We start from the raw sequence: 18232 nt of genomic DNA, 5'->3' as shown, positions 1-18232 counted from the left end.
TCTTGCTTGCAGCCTTCCCAGCCTGCCACCCCCTCCCGCCCCCTTTTGTTGCGAAAGCAACATTACTGAAGCCCAGCTCGGCTCGTCGCGTATGCTCGTGGCGGTGCGGCCACCAAACGACCTTGAGTCGCCGTCCCCTAGCAACAGCTTCAGCTGCGCTCCAACAGATGGCGCCGCGCCGCTGGGTCTGGGTGCTCACTTTAGTGGTGCCTGCCTGTTACAAAGGGTACGGCCTCAAGTATCTATCTATCTATCTATCTACACACCCAGAGGGCACCACCGGCACTGGGTTTCACAGCTCATGATGGCGTCGTGCCGACCAGTGAGCCAGCACGAGCTAAACCAAACACTTAACCTCAAGCTAACACCACAAGCGTATTGGCAAAAATGGCACGTACGATCTTGTACCGTTGCCTAGCAGCCAGAGTTACTACTCGAGCTTACACGAGTTACTCAGCTAAGTTCGGACGAGCGTCGTGCCATCTGCGCGAGGTTGCTTGGGAAGAGCAACATGGGTCGCAAAATCCCGACGGGTGGCTGGTATAGAAACAGCCACCTGCCAGTGCAGTGGCGCATCGCTTAACCGCTGCACTGGTAGTGGTATATGAGGACTCGCCGCCATCTATGAATCTTAAGTAGGGATTATCAATTCAGCATACATGGGCATTAACCCACTAAAGATACCATGCCACACCCCTAAGGCGGAATTGAAGAATGAACACCTGCCTTCGCAGGTCTACTCGGTTTACCTATGTTAAGCCCCTATCAATTTTTCTTGTTTGGCATGTTCAGCGTTGGCAACCACAAATTAAGGTAGCTGCAGCTTAGAGGGAGGATTCATGTCATCAGCAGCATCAAAACAATGCCAGACAAAGCCCTTGTAGCTTAGTTGCATACATAGTAAATCACTGCTATCTCAGTAATCCTCTATGCATTTCAGCATGCATAAAATGTTCTGTAGATGAGCATGTTTATTTCGATAAAGCTGGGCAATGAAATGAACATATACTTAGCTGCGTTAACTATGAATCTGTGAGGACCGAACAAGCCTAACAGGCACACCAGCATAAGGCACATTGACTGTAGCACCGTGCATTATACCTCACATTGTACCTCACATTGTACCAATTTTCCAATTACATACTTGCGAGCTCAGCGACTGAAAAGCGGTACGGTCGTAATTCATGAACTTGATACTTTCTCGCAGTGCATTTAAACCTACCCTACATAAAAAGACACTAGGATCTTTCATGCATGTCTCCGAAAGTTCCTTGCAGACAATCACATTGAAAGCGACAACAAATATCGTTCAGTGTATGCATGATGAAAAGGACCACAATTTTCTTTCATTGCATACAGTGAACAACGGCGTGACAGTCGCAACTTGTAGTACAAAAAAAAAAAAGCATAGCCTGTAATTATTTGCAAACACAGCAAATCCATGCTTGCAAATGCATTCTCTTTTAGCACAGAACAGAAGGAATCATACAGTTTGATGGAATATTTTATTCATGAGGCCCCGGGCACAGTGCTAAGCACAAGAATGAAGACCTACCATTAATGATGCCACCTGTGTGGCTTGCAAATGACAGCGTTCTAACGCCACAGTGCCAATCAAAGTAGTCCCAATGCTTGCTTTCATTAGGTTACTGCTCTTGAGTCTCCATCTTGTCTTCCTCTTCCTGGTCCATTTCCTCATCATCTTTCTTTTCTGTGAACTTTTCATACACCTGGGTCAATGGCGTAATCACAACTCCCTCCAGGACAGTAGTCTCTTTGTCGACATCTGGAACCAGGTATAAATATGAGTACAGTAAACTCTCACTAACATGAACTCTTGAATAAACCTAACAATGTTGTGAGCAACAATGTTGCCCACAAGCCAGCAGACAGACTGGCCACCTGCAAGAGGCTTCGGACGGACAAACATCGGTGAAATCTGAGACTGGAGATTGAGATTGCTAGTGCATTAAAACAAACCAAACCGGTGCCGTTTTCAAATAGGATGACGTGAGCTTTTTCATACCCTCCTTTTTCAGCTCATTTCATTTATAATACTCATTTTGCCATCATCTTATCACTTCAAAGTAATCTAATTCGTTCTTACTTTTATGCTTTTGGCATGCTCATACACGTATCCTTCTTGGAAGACACTTCTGATGGTCCCTTTAAGTTCGTCTTAAAGGGAGTCTACTGCATGCATTCCTGAAGAGGCACATGTGAATACACTGACTATTCAAACACTAAGGTTGGGTTGCAAGCTAGATTTAGGTTTCTCTCAAAAAAAAAAAAGAGGGGAGGGAAGAATACACCACAAGTGCTGACTAGCAGCTCGTTGAAGTGCTCAAAGAGCTGCATTGCTTTGCGTTACAACAGCACCAGTGCCGACTAGCAGCTCGCTAGTCAGAACAGATATAGCACAAGGCATAAAAAGAATTTTCTGCACTCCTCACTTCATACCATTCAGAACAGCACTAAAGAAAATAGAACAGCAACTGGAGTGTGTACACGTGAAAGCTCAAGAAGGAAATGCAGAACAAATCTGCTTCAGCAGACCACCCCTGACCACTCTGTTAACACAAATGCAGGTAAAGTGAATGCATTTATCAACTCCCCTCTACTTCCAGACTCAACTTCCTGACCGTGAAAGAACAAAAGCATTCGTCACACTACACAAGCTATGAATCCTGAAAAACTTGTGATGAAAACTGGAACATACTCTTCGGTCCACCAATCCCCAAGATACTTTTGTATCCGCCATGGGAGAGGATTCGCAACAGGTTCTGGGCAGTCAAGCATACCATGTCCTACAAGAGAAAACAGGTGTCCCATTAAAGACATATCAACAGTGCATGCAGGTACAACTATAATGCAGCAACAAGCGGTAAAAGTTCGTCGCAACAGTCGTGTGTGATGCAGTGACCTCGCAAGTACTGGAACAGATACGCAGGCAGCATGAGCAGCAGGTGTGTTCTGTGCAACAATGGGAGTAAAAAAAATTGAAAAATTTAAAAGCGATAAACTTTTAAAGCGATAAGAAAAACAGGATTTTTTTTTTTCTGGACAAGGCTTGTCTTTGGAACATCCCTGTTAGAGCTCACATTCTTTGAACATATGTTTAGCTGAAAAAGTTTGCCTTATGAGCTGGCCTGTTGTCAAACAGTACAACACCACATACTGCTACCTCAAGACACACACCACCAATTATGCACATGCGCGCTAATACTAGAAATGAATGAAATGCAAACAAGGCAACTAAAACAAGAACAGGAAAATGAGAAGATCTTAGATGAGAGAAACTGAATATTAATGCGCTCGATTTTACTTTTATGGCGCTAAGACCGCTTTGTGGCTGTATATCTTTTCTAGCAGCTAATATTTTTGTATTCTGGTGTTCGCATTACAAATATAACCTGTTTGCATTTCATTTGTTGCAACAAATGACACTGTGCCAGGCAGGAATGACAAATTAACTAAATTTAGTCGAAGTTCCAAGTTCAACAAGTCAGTTCGTGACTTAAGAAAACTTTCAGTCACTAAAAAATGTGTGCAACAAAAGGCATGGCAGTTTTCTATGAGAAAATGCATTGCTCAAAGATGCTACCTTAAGAGTTATGGTTTGTTTATTGGGGTTTAACGTCCCAAAGCGACTCAGGCTATGAGGGACGCCGTAGTGAAGGGCTCCGGAAATTTTTCCATAAATTTTTTTTCGACAACAGCGAAGCTCCAAATACACGGCCCCATTTTATTTGACGACAGACATTTTTATGATGAATTAGCGCAGCCAAAGCGAATCCTTCAAGTACATAATGAGTTGAAAGTAAGGATGATACGCCACATGCTCAACGACCGGCACGAATTAACCTCCCGGAGTAAAACAGGTTTCTAGATCACTTTACGGGCGCTTGGCTGTCAGTAATGACGGTACGGAGGCTGCTCCACCCATTGCAGGGGTGAAGCGGCCTCCGCCTCACCTGCTTTTAAGTGTGCTTGGCAGTCGAAGGAACTGCGGAAATCAATTATATGTTCATTTTAATGTGAGGTTATTGACCGATGGTAAACGGTTAACAAGTTTAGACCTTTGATGATAAACTTGGACTAGATTCCAAGCACTTTAGCTGCGGCTTTGCTGCGAAGCATGCTGAGCATAGTGATAACAGATGATCGGACCGCTACTGTGGTGCGTATTCTGCCGATGCCTGAGCCTACTAGAGTGGGTGTGGGTGCAGACCATCCTGGCTTTTGTGTGGGATAACGTTTGGGGCTTTCTGGTGCAGACGCCGAGCACACAAGATGAATCAGCAGCGCTGAAGCACAGTGTGTTCGTGGTTCAAAACGAAATCTAGTGCTCAGGACAACGTGTCTGTGGTCGTACAGAGTGGTGCAGGCAGTTACCGTCCATTAGCTCCCAACGGAACACACCACATGGGCAGAATTTGCACACATGAAACAGTGCTTTTGGCGACATTGAATTTTTTGGGGGGGAATTACTGGCTGCCAAGTTGGGGGCGCGGCCCTTACACGAGCATGTAAGATATAGGTCCTACTCTCTGCCCTTAACGTCCCTAAGTTGCACATCGGCTTTGACAGATGCCGTAGCGAAGGGCTCTACATTTAGAACATTTGGAGTTCTTTAATGCGCACTGACATCATAACGCACACGGATATTTTCACGTTTCGCCTCTACTGGAATGCAGCTGCTGCAGCTGGGATTCGATTCAATGTCCTTGGACTCAACAGCTCACCACGAAGTCACCAATCAAGCAAGGCAGGCTATTCACAAAATCCACCAGCTACTGCTGTAAGAGGGGAGAAGTTATGACCTACACATGCATGTGTACACACCTGCTGTTCGAGACTCATGACAGTATGCACCCGGAAAGTGCCTCCTTCACAGGGGTCAGGAATTCCAGCAGAGCCAGGCAGGAACAAACCAGCCGCCAACAGCTGCAAGACCCGCCTAAGCAGGCAGAAGGCATGGGAGGAACAGACTGTATTAATGCAGTGTTTGCTATATTGGCGCCGACAAGTATTAAATATGTCAGCAAGGTTGCCAAATACTTCAAATTATATACGATCATCACTATAATTAAGGCCCCAATCTTTATGGGGAGGGAAAGTTTAAATTCTGCCAGCAAAGAATCCGCAAAATTTTACGGGAGACATCAAATAATTTTTGCCTCTTGTTATGTTCTGAACCAAGGCAAAAATACAGTGCGAATTTCATTTTTTTTTTTCAATCTTTTCAAAGTAGCTAAAGTGACCTCCACCACTAGGCTTGAGAGCGGCTAGGAGAAACCAGCTTTCTAAAGGTGCACTAAAGAGGAGTCTGAAGTCGTCTTTTTACCACGGGAACTCGATCTGCACGTTCTGAGCATCCTTTGAAACTTTGAATTACTGTCCAGTGCGGACGATTCCCCATTCTAGACAAGCATTTTTCCCTCTGTACAGTCCATGAACAATGTAAATACTACTACAAACATTTTTTGCAACTGCAGCTGTCAACCTGGATGATATCGTAGTTGCATGGTTGCTCTGTAGCCTGAATTATCTGCCATGAAGCTAAACATACAGAAACACACACCAGCATGCGTGGATGGAAAAACAAACAAACAAGGCACATCGCATTTACCTGAATGCAATATTAATAGGCTGTGGCTGTCGGCTTGGATGAACCATAATGGCGTGATGGGCCTGGAAAGCAAGGAATGCTTTAGATGACTGACAAGTGAGCAAGAGTTTCACAATTTAGGTGGTGGGTTGATATCACGAGCAAGATCAAACGTTTTGCTGGCTCCTTATGCTTGCACTTCATTAGAGAGTCAATCAAATACGCCAGTGTGTGCATCACAGACCTTTAGCACAGTTTAGGGCCAAGCTTGCGTTCTGAAATTTGTCGAGATGCTTTACCTTTGCCCCCCCCTTTGTAAGCGAAAAAGACACATGGTATGCATCAATATTAATATGTTTCATGTGAAATCCAGTGTTTACGAAGCATAGGGGTGTAGTTTAGCCTACTGGTCTGTGACTTTATTAAGGGGGGACACTGGTCTTGAAAAGAAAATTTTATTAATTTAGTCATAGTTTAGAAATTTTCAGGGCACATGTATTTTTGTGTGCTCATTCTAGATATGTCATTTAATTTCGTGTAAAACAATTCCTTGAGCACTTATGCACTTTTTATGCAAGTATTTTGCGGAGAGTTTTGAAGAAAATTTGCTGCAGGAAACTCGCTGAAATGTATGCCATTGGGTTCTCTTGACACCAAGGAATACAATAAGGTTAAAATTATCATCCTGGCTCTCATAGAACTTGAGTAATAGGGTACTGAAGCTGCCACTTCAGAAACAGGAATACACACTTTCCTTCTCATTTCTGAAGCGACAACTTCAAAACTCTACAACCTAAGTTCTATGATAGGCAGGAAGACAATTTTACCCTTATTGTATTCCTTGGTGTCAAGAGAACCCAATGGCATACATTTCAGCGAGTTTCCTGCAGCAAATTTTCTTCAAAACTCTCCGCAAAATACTAGCATAAAAAGTGCATAAGTGCTCGAGGAATCATTTTACATGAAATTAAATGACATATTTAGAATTAGCACACAAAAATACATACCGTATTTACTCGCGTAATAGGCGCACTCGCATAATAGGCGCACCCCTAGTTAGGGCGCGAAAAATCAGATTTTTTTATTTCCGCGCATAATAGGCGCACCCCGAACTTTGCACTGTGATCAATACTGTATTTACACGATTGCAAGCCGACGCCTCGCCACCCCCCGCTTCCCAATCTTTATTTTAACAAAGTTTTTGCTGAACTGACTACTAGTCCCCACTAGTGCTGCTGCCGTCGCAGCTGCTGCGGACCCACAGCACGTACAACGACATCGCGTAGAACAGCCGCACACAGTTTTCAGGGATGCTCACTTTAAACGTCTGTTTGGAAAGCTTCATCTCCAGCCGGAAACGTTCCCGACTTAGGCCCGCGAAAACCTCGGCACTTGGAGTCGCGCACGAAAATTTAGGGACGCCGCAGTCGCAACTGCCGCACTTCTCGGCCACGTCGTATTTTCCGACCTGCCGCACGCTTGCCGCGTTCGAGAGCAAACTCCCAGTCGTGTAGCTGTTAAGGTGCTTGCCCCTCGAGCTAAAACATCAACGCTCCGCGGCAAAGCCATAAACCACGATAACTATCGCGCTACCGCAAATCCCGGCACTTTACAGCAACAACAACAACAAAAAAAACGAGCTGGAGATGCTGATGGCGATATAGATAGCGAAAGCTCGCGGCGGAGGAAAACGATGATGATGATGAACTTGGCCTTGGGCGGCGTCTGGAAGCTCCTGTGCGCGTGTGTGGCCTCCGCGATCAAGCGCCCGTTGCGCGCAGCCGGAGCCGATCGCGGAGGCCTCGGTGCGTGCATTCCGAAAGTTTCGGTGCGGCCCTTACACGGGCCTTTTTTTTTTACATTTTCTTCGCGAAAACGGGGTGCGGCCCGTACACGAGTGCGTTTACGCGGTGTATTCAATTTTGCGAGTCGAAAAACTTCCGGAAATTTTACCCCGCGTAATAGGCGCACCCCGAACTTTGAGCCAGATTTTCTGGAAAAAAAGTGCGCCTATTATGCGAGTAAATACGGTACTCCCTGAAGATTTCGTAACGGTGACTTCATTAATAAAAATTTTTTTTTCAAGACCAGTGTCCCCCCTTAAACGCACTTAAAGGGGGACCCTGCTCAAGAGAAAAATTAAGGGAGTTAGAGTTATGCAATCTTCAGGGGACATGTATTTATGTGTGCTGATTATGGCTATGTCATTTAATTTTATATGTAGAAAAATTGCAAGCGATACAAGATTCCAAAAGGAAGTGTAAGGTTTGTTCAGACACTGCAGGTTAACAAAGAGAGCCAGCAACTGAGCTGAAGCCAGCACAGCCATAACAGCTGTATGGCTCAGACAAAAAAAAAAGCAGACTAGCATAAAAATGCACACTGCCTAACCAAGGCAGTGAAGAAGACAGAGTTTGAAGGAGAAAATTGTAACTGTTCCTAACCAGCAGGTCGATGATCCATGGTGTGAGCGGCTGGAAGCCTTCAAAACGGCTGCGCAGGTCTCGCAAGATGCGAATGAGCACTTTGATGCTCGAGTGGTGAGCGTTCTCCTCAAACCAGCGTGAATGCCGTATAGCAGTCAGGTGGTTCTGCTGAAGCTTCTGCTTCACTGTATGGGTAAACAGAACAACAGCTCTTAGCACAATACTCAATCAAAGACATCATGAGCAATTAACTACTCATTTGCGTCTGCCCAAGCACAGCCAGACGGCTACTGAGGAAAGCTATAAGGCTTCCACAAAAACTTTGTAGTTTAAGAAAAATTCCCCAAACACAATTACTTTTTGCTAATAGCCACTGTTCATTACCACCAAGTACGATATCACTGCTTCAAACGTTTCCTATCTGCCTCATGTTCGCTCTAGACGTTTTTGAAGGTAGAGTTAGAGCTACTTTCACATCCTTATCTTTATAAACATGTGGTGCAGTGAAAATTTGTGCCTCTTATGAAGAGGCCTATGCATGTCTGTGTTCACTAGTTCATGTCATTCCAACTGCCAAGTTCTCCTGATTCACTCCTTCAGCCAGGATCATGAGTTCTACTATGGAGGACAGACGCTCTCAGTTGTAATGTCTCCAGTGCCTCCTGCTAAGACAATTTTCATCACTCAAAAAGCCAGTATACTGAATTCTGGGGGCATATCAGCTCCTCTCAAAATAGAGCCCTATTATATATACACACAAACTGCTCTTGCTGCTTAGCCAAAGCAACTTGCGTGATCAAACAGGAGCACTCCAGCGCACTGAAAGGATACTTTAAGAAACCACATCAAAGTGAAGAAAAGCTGAGGCTGTACAGTACTTACAGTGCAGCTCAGGATCCAGCTTGTGCAGGTTTTGAAGAACTGTACTGATCAAGATTTTCGCTGTGGCACCATCGGGAACTTTCAGATCGAAACCAGCTTCTGTCATCTGGTGCGTTAATTCTGCAAAATAGGCCATCAAATAAATCATACTATAAGGTATTCACACTACAGCACTGCACGGGCCGCATTGCGAGGCCTGGGCCCTCTACAGTATCACTCTACTGGGCCCATTTCTACAGCAACTGAAGAGGTAAACTGCCCACTGAGTGCAAGCATTCCCCTGCCACACAAGTAAAAAGTAGCCGGTAAAGGTGCTCAAATCGCAATAACACCTGAAAAAGTTTGTTTCGTAAGCACAGATAGAAGAGAATGTGAAATTGCCGCTCAGCTTTCTGAGCAGTCATCTTGTCTGTGATTAGCACCAAAGTTCCAAGAGCCAATTCAAAAGGGTTGCATACATCTGCAATAACCTTTATGATACCTCTAAACTTTTAAGCAGTCATTTTTAAAAGCCCGCAATGTCCAAATATCAAAATGTCCTCGAAGCTGTAGAGTTAATTTTTTTTTTAATGAAGCATGATTTTTCCGGTTGAATTGATGGATGCAGCGGCCGCATTCCTATGGAGACCAAAAACAAAAGCGCCTAGTCAAAGCAAAATGTGTGTTTGAAGACCCAAAATGTACTAAACCAACATGCTCCTCTTATAGTGCTTCTCGTGGCATCTTGTAAGTGAGCAATGTGTCAGGTGTTACATCGTTCCACTAAACCGGTGCTGGATTTAGCATTTTTAAAAAACTTTTCTTGTGTTGTGCAACACAGCCAGGCGTGCATGTTCGAAGTTACTGGGGCATACCACTGTGAGCGACGCTCATTAAACTCTGTCTACAAATGTGCTTTCTCTCATCCCGCATCAACAACAAAATAGTACAGTAGAACCCCTCTATATTAAAGTTACTCGAACCAGCTGAAATCTTTACTACACCAGGGTCTTTACTGTAGTAATCAGTTGTTGGTGATAGCATGGCTCTGAGGATGCTCTCTGGTAATTAATTGGCTAGTTACTAAACACAGTGCTTGTTTATAAGAGAAACACTCACAAATACCCTCCATCTTGCTCTTATTGCCCTTTTACGTGATAATTAATTTCAATTATCACGTCTCGTGGTATAACGGTTTCGATTTTGTTTATGTCTTGCGGAAGTACTGCGTTTGCCCAAATACAATGCGGCTACAAACATAACATGAGTTCGATTTCATGTGAAAACCAAGTGTCCTGTGAACACGGCGCCATTTTCAGCAGCATCAGCATTAAGGGGGGACACTGGTCTTGAAAAAAAAATTTTTATTAACGAAGTCACAGTTACGAAATCTTCAGGGCATATGTATTTTTGTGTGCTGATTCTAAATTATGTCATTAAATTTCATGTAAAGCAATTCCTTGAGCACTTATGCACTTTTTATGCTAGTATGTTGCGGAGAGTTTTGAAGAAAATTTGCTGCGGGAAACTCGCTGAAATGTATGCCATTGGGTCCTCTTGACACCAAGGAATACAATAAGGGTGAAATTGTCTTCCTGCCTATCATAGAACTTAAGTTATAGAGTTTTGAAGTTGTCGCTTCAGAAATGAGAAGGAAAATGTGTATTCCTGTGTGTGAAGTGGCAGCTTCAGTACCCTATAACTCAAGTTCTATGATAGCCAGGATGATAATTTTACCCTTATTGTATTCCTTGGTGTCAAGAGAACCCAATGGCATACATATCAGCGAGTTTCCTGCAGCAAATTTTCTTTAAAACTCTCCGCAAAATACTAACATAAAAAGTGCATAAGTGCTCATGGAATTGTTTTACATGAAATTAAATGACATAATCTAGAATCAGCGCACAAAAATACATGTGCCCTGAAAATTTCATAACTATGACTAAATTAATAAAATTTTCTTTTCAAGACCAGTGTCCCCCTTTAAGAAGCAATAGTGGAGAAACTCGCAATACAGTCAAGGCGTGGCAGTACCGCTCACACAGTGCCGCTGCACCTCCATTTCTTGCCACCGCTTCCCTGTGCTTCACGCTGCCGTGCTGCGAATGTTCGCCTTTTTCTTCCCTTGTCTACTCATCACGGCATTTTTACTGTCTTTCCTTTCCCAATGACCTATGCAGCTTTCTTTGTGCGTTCATAGCCAGATTTTTTTTTTTTTCCGTGCTTCTGCACTTTGCCTCATGGCCCCAAAGACTTCAAGAAGTTGGCTTCTCCTCAGAGCTTCCTAACTTAGTGGTGAAGCTATTTCAAAGAGCACCGTTCTATCGCCGTTAGTATCCATTTGCCTCCGAATGTGAGGTACGTCACCACCACTACTGCCGTTTCTTTGAAAAAAATCTTTATTATAGCTGAAAAAAAAAAAAAGCAGTCATCTATGGAAGGCCAAATGGGAACGCAGTTTCACTTTACTATAATGGTGTTCTACAGTAGTATTAAAATCTACTAAAAATATTTTGGCACCAAGATTCCATAATTTCACAGTAAAGAAAAAAAAAGGTCAGTATTGTTTAAATTCACTCACGTGGGGAAAATGAAACTACAGAAGACACTAAAAATAAGTATACTATTATATAAGTTTGGTTTATGGGGGTTTAACATCACAAAGCGACTTAGGCTGTGAGGGACGCCTTAGAGAAGGACTTCGGAAATTTCAACCGCCAGGGGTTCTTTAGCATGCTCTGACACAGGCCTCTACCATTCCACATCCATTGAAATGAGACTGTTGCGGCCGGGATCGAACCTGCATCTTTTGGGTCAGCAGGCGAGCATCATAACCACCGAGCCGCCGCGGCGGCCAAGTATATAAGCTCTGTGTATTTCTTTTTTTCTCAGCCACCACCATGGCCCTATTTCATCTGTGTCACTGTTAGAACACTCGAAGTGTACTTCACCCTGCAATAATAAAATTGAAAGCCATACACGCATAGCCCTTCTATGCATGATCCTGAGGCCCACTGCAAAAGCATATTTCCTGGCCTGGCCCGGACCGACCCGCAGGCCAGCTCGAACTCATATAGTGCTCCAATTCACCCATACAGAGAATGGCAGTACACACGGCCAGTTTTCAGGGACACATCTACTTACTCAAGCTGGGGTCTGCCGCTTTCACCTCTTCTAAAACCTTGTTTGCCAACGCCTGCACAGCTTCACCTGTGAAAAATGCAGGCAATGAACATGCAGGTAAAGCACAGTGCCCGAAAGTTAAACTTCGGCAAAGGCTCTGTTAGGACGGAGGCTATTGCTGGATTACAGATAACATGGCTTGCACCAATGTCACAGTGGTCAACACTGCAGTGAAAACCTGTTTTTCTAACACACTTGCCACCTGCTCCAACCCGCACCGTGGAGGACATTCCTTATATGACATCAGAAATAAGCCACCCACACTGCAGTGCACTTTTGCAGAGGGACAGATGCAATGCCTAAGAGAAATTGCATTAAAGGGACACTAAGGACAAATACAAGTTCGCCTACATCGATAGGACTCTGCGTTCTAATCACAAAGAAGCACTCCCAGTACAAATTGAGCTTTCTAGAAAGGACAAAAAATCTGAACATTGGTGTCACCATCACCAGCTGATTTGGCAAGCAAAATGCGCATGTCGATACCGGTTTTTGGGGTGAGCATTCCAGAGGCTAAGCTGGATGTCAATGGGCTTGAATAGACTAGCAGGAAGATTTTTAGATCCAATTTTCTCGAAGGTAATTGTGTCTTCTGATACAGGACAAACATCACCATTGCCAGAAAGAGCCAGAGAATCAATTTTTACTCAGAGCAATAATGGAGTTTTTCCTCAGTGCCCCTTTAAGGGGAGACATGGCAAACAAAGTGGCCAGTTTGGTCAAAATTTTCATTTCCTCTTTTTTTTTCTTGTAATTCTTGGATCTTCACCTTCTGACAAAATATTAGTGAAATATGCGGCCCAAAATTTAAAAAACAAGACATTTTTTTTATATATATGTGGTAGTCAAAAATTGTGAGAGATGGTCCTGGCGCATCGTGGATACTACAGGTTTCCCCATAACGGGAGCATCGCCACCTTAGTATCAGCACGAAGAGGAAGGATCAGAAGATTGGAGCTTCCATTGGTTGCAATGCTGCAATTCTCTGACCAAAAGTAAAAGCATAGGAGGCAAAAAACTAAACAAACGAGGGAACAAACTTTAACCCTTTCACTGCCACTCCCGAGATAACTCGGGCGACCATGTATGCACACCCCTGCCTCTCCCGATAAAACTCGTGTAAAAATAAAACGATGCACACATGTCGTGCCACCTATTCGAGGCCCCATAAATTCATAAAATTTGTAGGGTAAACTTTACACACCAGATGGCACGCATGTTTCCACATCCAAGTCGCTTCGTTTTGGTCTCGGCACAGCAGCTATGTGAGGCGGTGTGCGACATGCGTTCGCGCTTTGACGGACGAAGAAATTCAAGAACTACTTATGAAATCGGACTCCAATGATAGTGGCAACGAGGAAGGAGCCCACCTAAGTGCCTTGTCGAGTGATGACAGCGATGAAGAGCCCCAGCCACCGAAAAATCCGCGTAAGCAGAAAAAATCAGATGGGCCAGACTGGTGCTTTAAGATTTGATTCAGTACAACTATTATCTATAAGATTATCCTGAATAAAAACGTCTACAAGTCCTGCAGAGCATTTCAGTGCATTACTAGCAAAAAATTTCCAGGAAACTAACATGCAAAAAAAAAAAAAAAACGGCAGGGTGTGTGCAGCTGTGAGTAAAAAAACCTGGCAGTGAAAGGGTTAAGGTTGATTTTCCCAGCTTTCACTTTTTCTGCGATTGCTGTCACTCATCCAATTGGCATTTCTTAACGAATGACACTGGAATGATTTTTTTTTCTTCGCGCATTAATCCTGAGACTCTGAGGAACGCAATAAAGCTGTCCATTTTTCTATGTACATCTCCAGCAATTTCTGAAAGTTATTTTCGTGAGAATCGTTCTCATATAAATATGTACGCTGGAGTTGTAACTTCTATTTCCATGAGTACTGGGAACCTAAAAAAAAAAATGAGTTGCTTTAAGAACATTGTGACAAAAACTTATCCACGTTATTCTTAATTACCGAATGCCACGAGGATGACATTATGAGGGTGCTAGTTGCACTTCAGAAACCAGCACAAAAAGTTACACATCTGTGTCGAATTTGGTTACACTGGTTGCATACAAACAAAAAGTTTTAATTCCTGCGTCCCCTCTAAGGCAATAGTCATTAATGAGCTTTTGCCACTACACCTGGAAAAAGGTGACAATGGAGGGATACAATCATGAATGTACCTGTTGGGAGTGTCTTGAGAATGACTACTATGTCCGCCACATTGTGTCCGACCATCATGGTGCCCTTCTTGAAGGAGCCCACTTGCCGAACTTCTTCAATTTGCTAGAACAGGGTCCAAATGTGCATCAAGTTAGCCTCCTATAACAAATGAAAAACCTAACAAGAACTAGCGTTTCATTGCCACTCTTCTTTGGACAGCTGATAGTTGTCACAAGAGAGCTTTTCCTGCCTTCATTTGGCAAGCTAAAACATTGCTGCCTACTGGCATGCTTATGACATCACAGTTGCCTGGCACTTGGCTTGCAAAAGCTTCCTCTGGAGCTAGCCTAAGATATCCCATAGCCACTCTATCACAGGCCACAAAAAACAGCTGTGAAATTGAAATTGGTTTTTGAGGAAAGGAAATGACGCAGTATCTGTCACATCTCAGCGGACGCCTGAACCACACCTTAAGGGAAGGTTTGGTTTGGTTTATGGGGTTTAACGTCCCAAAGCGACTGAGGCTATGAAAGACGCCTAGTGGAGGGCTTCGGAAATTTCGACCACCTGGGGTTCTTTAACGTGCACTGACATCGACGCAGTACACGGGCCTCTAGAATTTCTCCTCCAAAGAAATTCCAGCCGCCGCGGCCGGGATCACTTAAGGGAAGGGATAAAGGAGCGAGTGCCTTTTTTCATTTTGCCTCCCAGTAACTCCGGTAACTCAGGCTCAGTAAAAAAAAAACAAATAAAAACTTACACAGGCATCGAGGCTTTTTGGTGCAACAGTAAGGTTGTCCAGCACAGCCTGAATCTTGGTCATAAGATTCAGTATGGAGGTTTGTTCAGCAGATGTAGGAGTAAGGTCATGGTTCTTCTTCAGCAGAGCCTGCAGTAGCACAGGGAAAATTTTAAGTGTGAAATAACCATGCTATGTGTGAGCAAAAGCAAAAAGGAAACATGCTTGCCTGAGTCAGGGCATTGTCATCAGCCGCAGGTTTGACTCTCTGAAACTGCTGCTCACACTGTAAGGAAAGATTAGCGCCAGTTGTCAAAGCCCTTGTTATGAACAAACAGTTTTCTAAGGAAGTGTACAAACATGGCATAAGGAACACAAGGTTAGGGCAAGGTTAGCATTCAGTATTGCATTGCACTGTTCTTGCATTGAAGGTGCAATGTTTTTAATTTTAGTTTGTTTATTTTTGCACAGAAATACCAGCACCTTGTGAGGATTGAGGAGAGAGCCGTTTTCACAGTAGAGTGTGCAATGAGTTGTAATTGGGAGCAAAAATAGGACACAGGGCAGACACTTTCAGGTGCTTGATGTCACTTGTCATCGCACTCAAAGGAGAAGTTGAAACCTAGACTACCACGTGCATAAGTGTCACACAGCCTCAATGACCTACAACTGCCAATGTTTGCTATGCGGTGACGCCTTGGCGACAGTGTGGAACAGTGACTTGCTGGCTTTGGCATCAGCCAAAGCAAAAATACGTTTTTTTTTGTGGAGCTGAATAGTGCTTGTAAGTGCTGACCTAAAGGGTATGTTATAACATGCCTTGGAAGTAGAGTGCAACATGTCAGGAAAGTGTACAGGAAAAAGCAAAAACCCGCAAAGCTTAGAAATATAGAACAAATTGTTCATAGGTTGAATGCAGAACACTTGTGTCACGATGCCAATTGGCGAAGCTCTCTGCCTTGGTAGAAATGCAAAAATAATTCAAATCGTCATACGCGCTGGTCTGGGCGCACACAACAGTGTACACGGTTTTCTCGTTTTCTTTTAGTTTGCATTTCGTGAGTCCGTATTTTATAACAGCTAGCAACTTACCACATAGAAGTCGAATGGCAAATGCGGAACAAACACTTTTGGTTTAAACATCCCTCCAGGACGACCGGCTCGACCCCTTCCTCTCATTCCGCCTCTCATCCTGGCAAACCTGAAACTAAGAAGCCGCACGTCAGGCACACATGGGGCACAGTCGAAGTCTTGCAGATATGTGAAAATAATGTGAAACTTCACAGCGCCGGGGTTGTAATCAGTGAGAAACTAAAAACGAAAGAGAAAAAGCACACGCTGCGTTTCAGAAGCCCTACTGTCTTCCCGATTCCTATGAGTACAATGACGAAACCAAAAACAAAAGCTTTCAGACAAGAACACCGGCACCAGAGCGGATATTACGGACGAGTGCGGTTTTTGGCGCAAGTGGTGGTCTATGAGCGATGGCACGCATGCTTGCCATGCTTGCCAAAGAAAACTCGCGAAAGCCGAACAGGTAAAAAAAAATGGCGTATGTAAAGAAGAACAAACAACACTTTAAAAAGCACAAGGCAGGAATTACGTCTACAAACATCCAAATGAGGCGATTACAACATGAAGCAAATGATGACCGCCATCGCCGGCCGGCGAACCTTTTAGGCGTAAGACATGAATGCGGGTTCTACTACCACCGTGAAGCCAACCGCCAACACACAAATGACCGAGTAGACCGCCCATACACACTTTCAACCAAGATCTAGCGAATATGCGCATAAATAAAAATAATATGCACTTACTCAGCTACAGCGAAGCTGATGATCACGACAAAAACGACGACACTAAACGACGCCGGCAACCACAGATCAAATGGCTTCTCCAGATTGGCGTGGATTAGCTTCTGGCCTTCTGGCTTCCTTTTGGCGCCTGGCTCGTAGAAGAAAAATCAGTAGTCAATTAATGCTTGGCTTTGTTGGTATTTTTCGCAAATTAAAACCTTGTTCACTTGTTAAATAAATGTATATTAAAAAGAATTCATTTAGTCTAAACATTTGCAGGGCTCTAGTACGCGCATTTCATTTACGACCCGAGATGGCAGCACAAGGTCACACTCGTCGTCTGCACGGCGGCTTTGATGCTCAATAGTCAACTTTCGCTACTACGTTTTATTTTTTGATTATTTTGAAGAGCGCAAACAAAAGAGAGGCGAAGTGGATCGTGGAAACACACAAAATAAAATGGTTGGAGCGATGAGCTCGCTTGCACAAAGTTTACGACGGGAGGCGCATCCCGTTCGTTCTGCGTTTTCGTGTTTACGATTTTTTTTTAAACTTTCCGCAGATGTTTGACGGCATCTTCGCCGGAAATGAGATCTAGAAAGTGTGCCGATTAATTAAGTCGGCAAGGTGAGCGAAAAATTCATGGAAAGAAGTCCTATTAAGTTTCCTTAGCGTTCGTGACCCTTTTGTCAAATGACGAGCGTTAAATGAGACCGCACGCTGTGTCTCCGATGCGTGTTCCGCATCCGTAAGCTTCGACCTGATTTCTGGCAACGCGATCTCGTTGTTTTTAGTTTGAATAAGGCCGTATATAAGCCGTGGAGCGCAAGTGTAATCCAAAAGTGAGCCGCTCTCATGCTATACTAAACCACAATTGAATTGCAGCCGATCACAGCACCCCTTGGATCTTCGTTCTGCTTTCTTGCAGGCTTTTGCGTTAAGCGCTGCCAACCCCTCAAAATTCCACGCATGCCTTGAAGGAAGTTTAGATGTTACTCTAAGCGAACGAAAATGTAGTGTAACGAAAGCTATTTGATCTGTCACCGGCTTAAAAAGCACAGCGCACCTGCGCATTAAAAGAAAAGCCAAACAACAGCGACGAGGGCGTCCATCGTGTGGGGGGTGGGGGCGCTGGAGAGAAGAGCCGTTGTGGAAGAGCGGCCGCACGACTCGCTGTGCGCGTGTGTGCGTGTGTATTCGTATGCGCGCGTGTGGATCAGGTCGGCGGAGGGATTTAATTGTGTGGGTGATTCTATGGAGTATCTGCAGTTGATGGATTTATGGCGTCGAGAATCACGTTGCTGTGTTGTCTGCTAACGGTAGCGTCGTCCAGTTCCTGCGACAAAGGTGAGCGCGCTTGACGCTTTGTATTTTTCGCGCCCTCCCTGTGTTGCCGATGAGCGGACCAAGGGAGTGCGGATTTGAAGGGGGGAGGGAGGGGGGTCGCTTTGATGTTT

The 18232-nt window shown here is 44.2% G+C and overlaps 1 protein-coding gene across 1 annotated transcript; it reads right to left on the bottom strand.

Annotated features, from left to right (window-relative positions):
• Positions 1-1486: 1486 nt before the first annotated feature.
• LOC149340584 (interleukin enhancer-binding factor 2 homolog) lies at positions 1487-16923 on the bottom strand. The gene is made up of 12 exons (XM_089549408.1): positions 16797-16923; positions 16072-16186; positions 15209-15265; positions 15001-15129; positions 14261-14363; positions 12043-12108; positions 8920-9039; positions 8056-8222; positions 5633-5694; positions 4846-4960; positions 2720-2807; positions 1487-1786 (listed from the first exon to the last, which is right to left on the bottom strand). Exons 2-12 carry the CDS (start codon positions 16168-16170, stop codon positions 1647-1649), a joined length of 1146 nt encoding a protein of 381 aa, XP_089405534.1. The 5' UTR covers positions 16171-16186; positions 16797-16923; the 3' UTR covers positions 1487-1646.
• Between the last annotated feature and the right edge of the window lie 1309 nt (positions 16924-18232).

Source organism: Amblyomma mixtum, chromosome 6 (genome assembly GCF_055824585.1).
Source record: "Amblyomma mixtum isolate Tamu chromosome 6, ASM5582458v1, whole genome shotgun sequence".
NCBI lineage: Eukaryota > Metazoa > Arthropoda > Arachnida > Ixodida > Ixodidae > Amblyomma > Amblyomma mixtum.
The sequence above is the reverse complement of the archived record's forward strand: the minus strand, read 5'-3'. Positions and strand labels throughout refer to the sequence as shown.

Excerpts from the sequence above, each read along its gene's own strand:
- LOC149340584 (XM_089549408.1), bottom strand. The coding sequence starts at position 16,170 with ATGAGAGGCGGAATGAGAGGAAGGGGTCGAGCCGGTCGTCCTGGAGGG. Across the intron at positions 15,130-15,208 it reads ATGACAATGCCCTGACTCAG|GCTCTGCTGAAGAAGAACCA; the intron begins GCAAGCATGTTT and ends GTGCTACTGCAG. Across the intron at positions 12,109-14,260 it reads TCTCAAGACACTCCCAACAG|GTGAAGCTGTGCAGGCGTTG; the intron begins GTACATTCATGA and ends CATTTTTCACAG.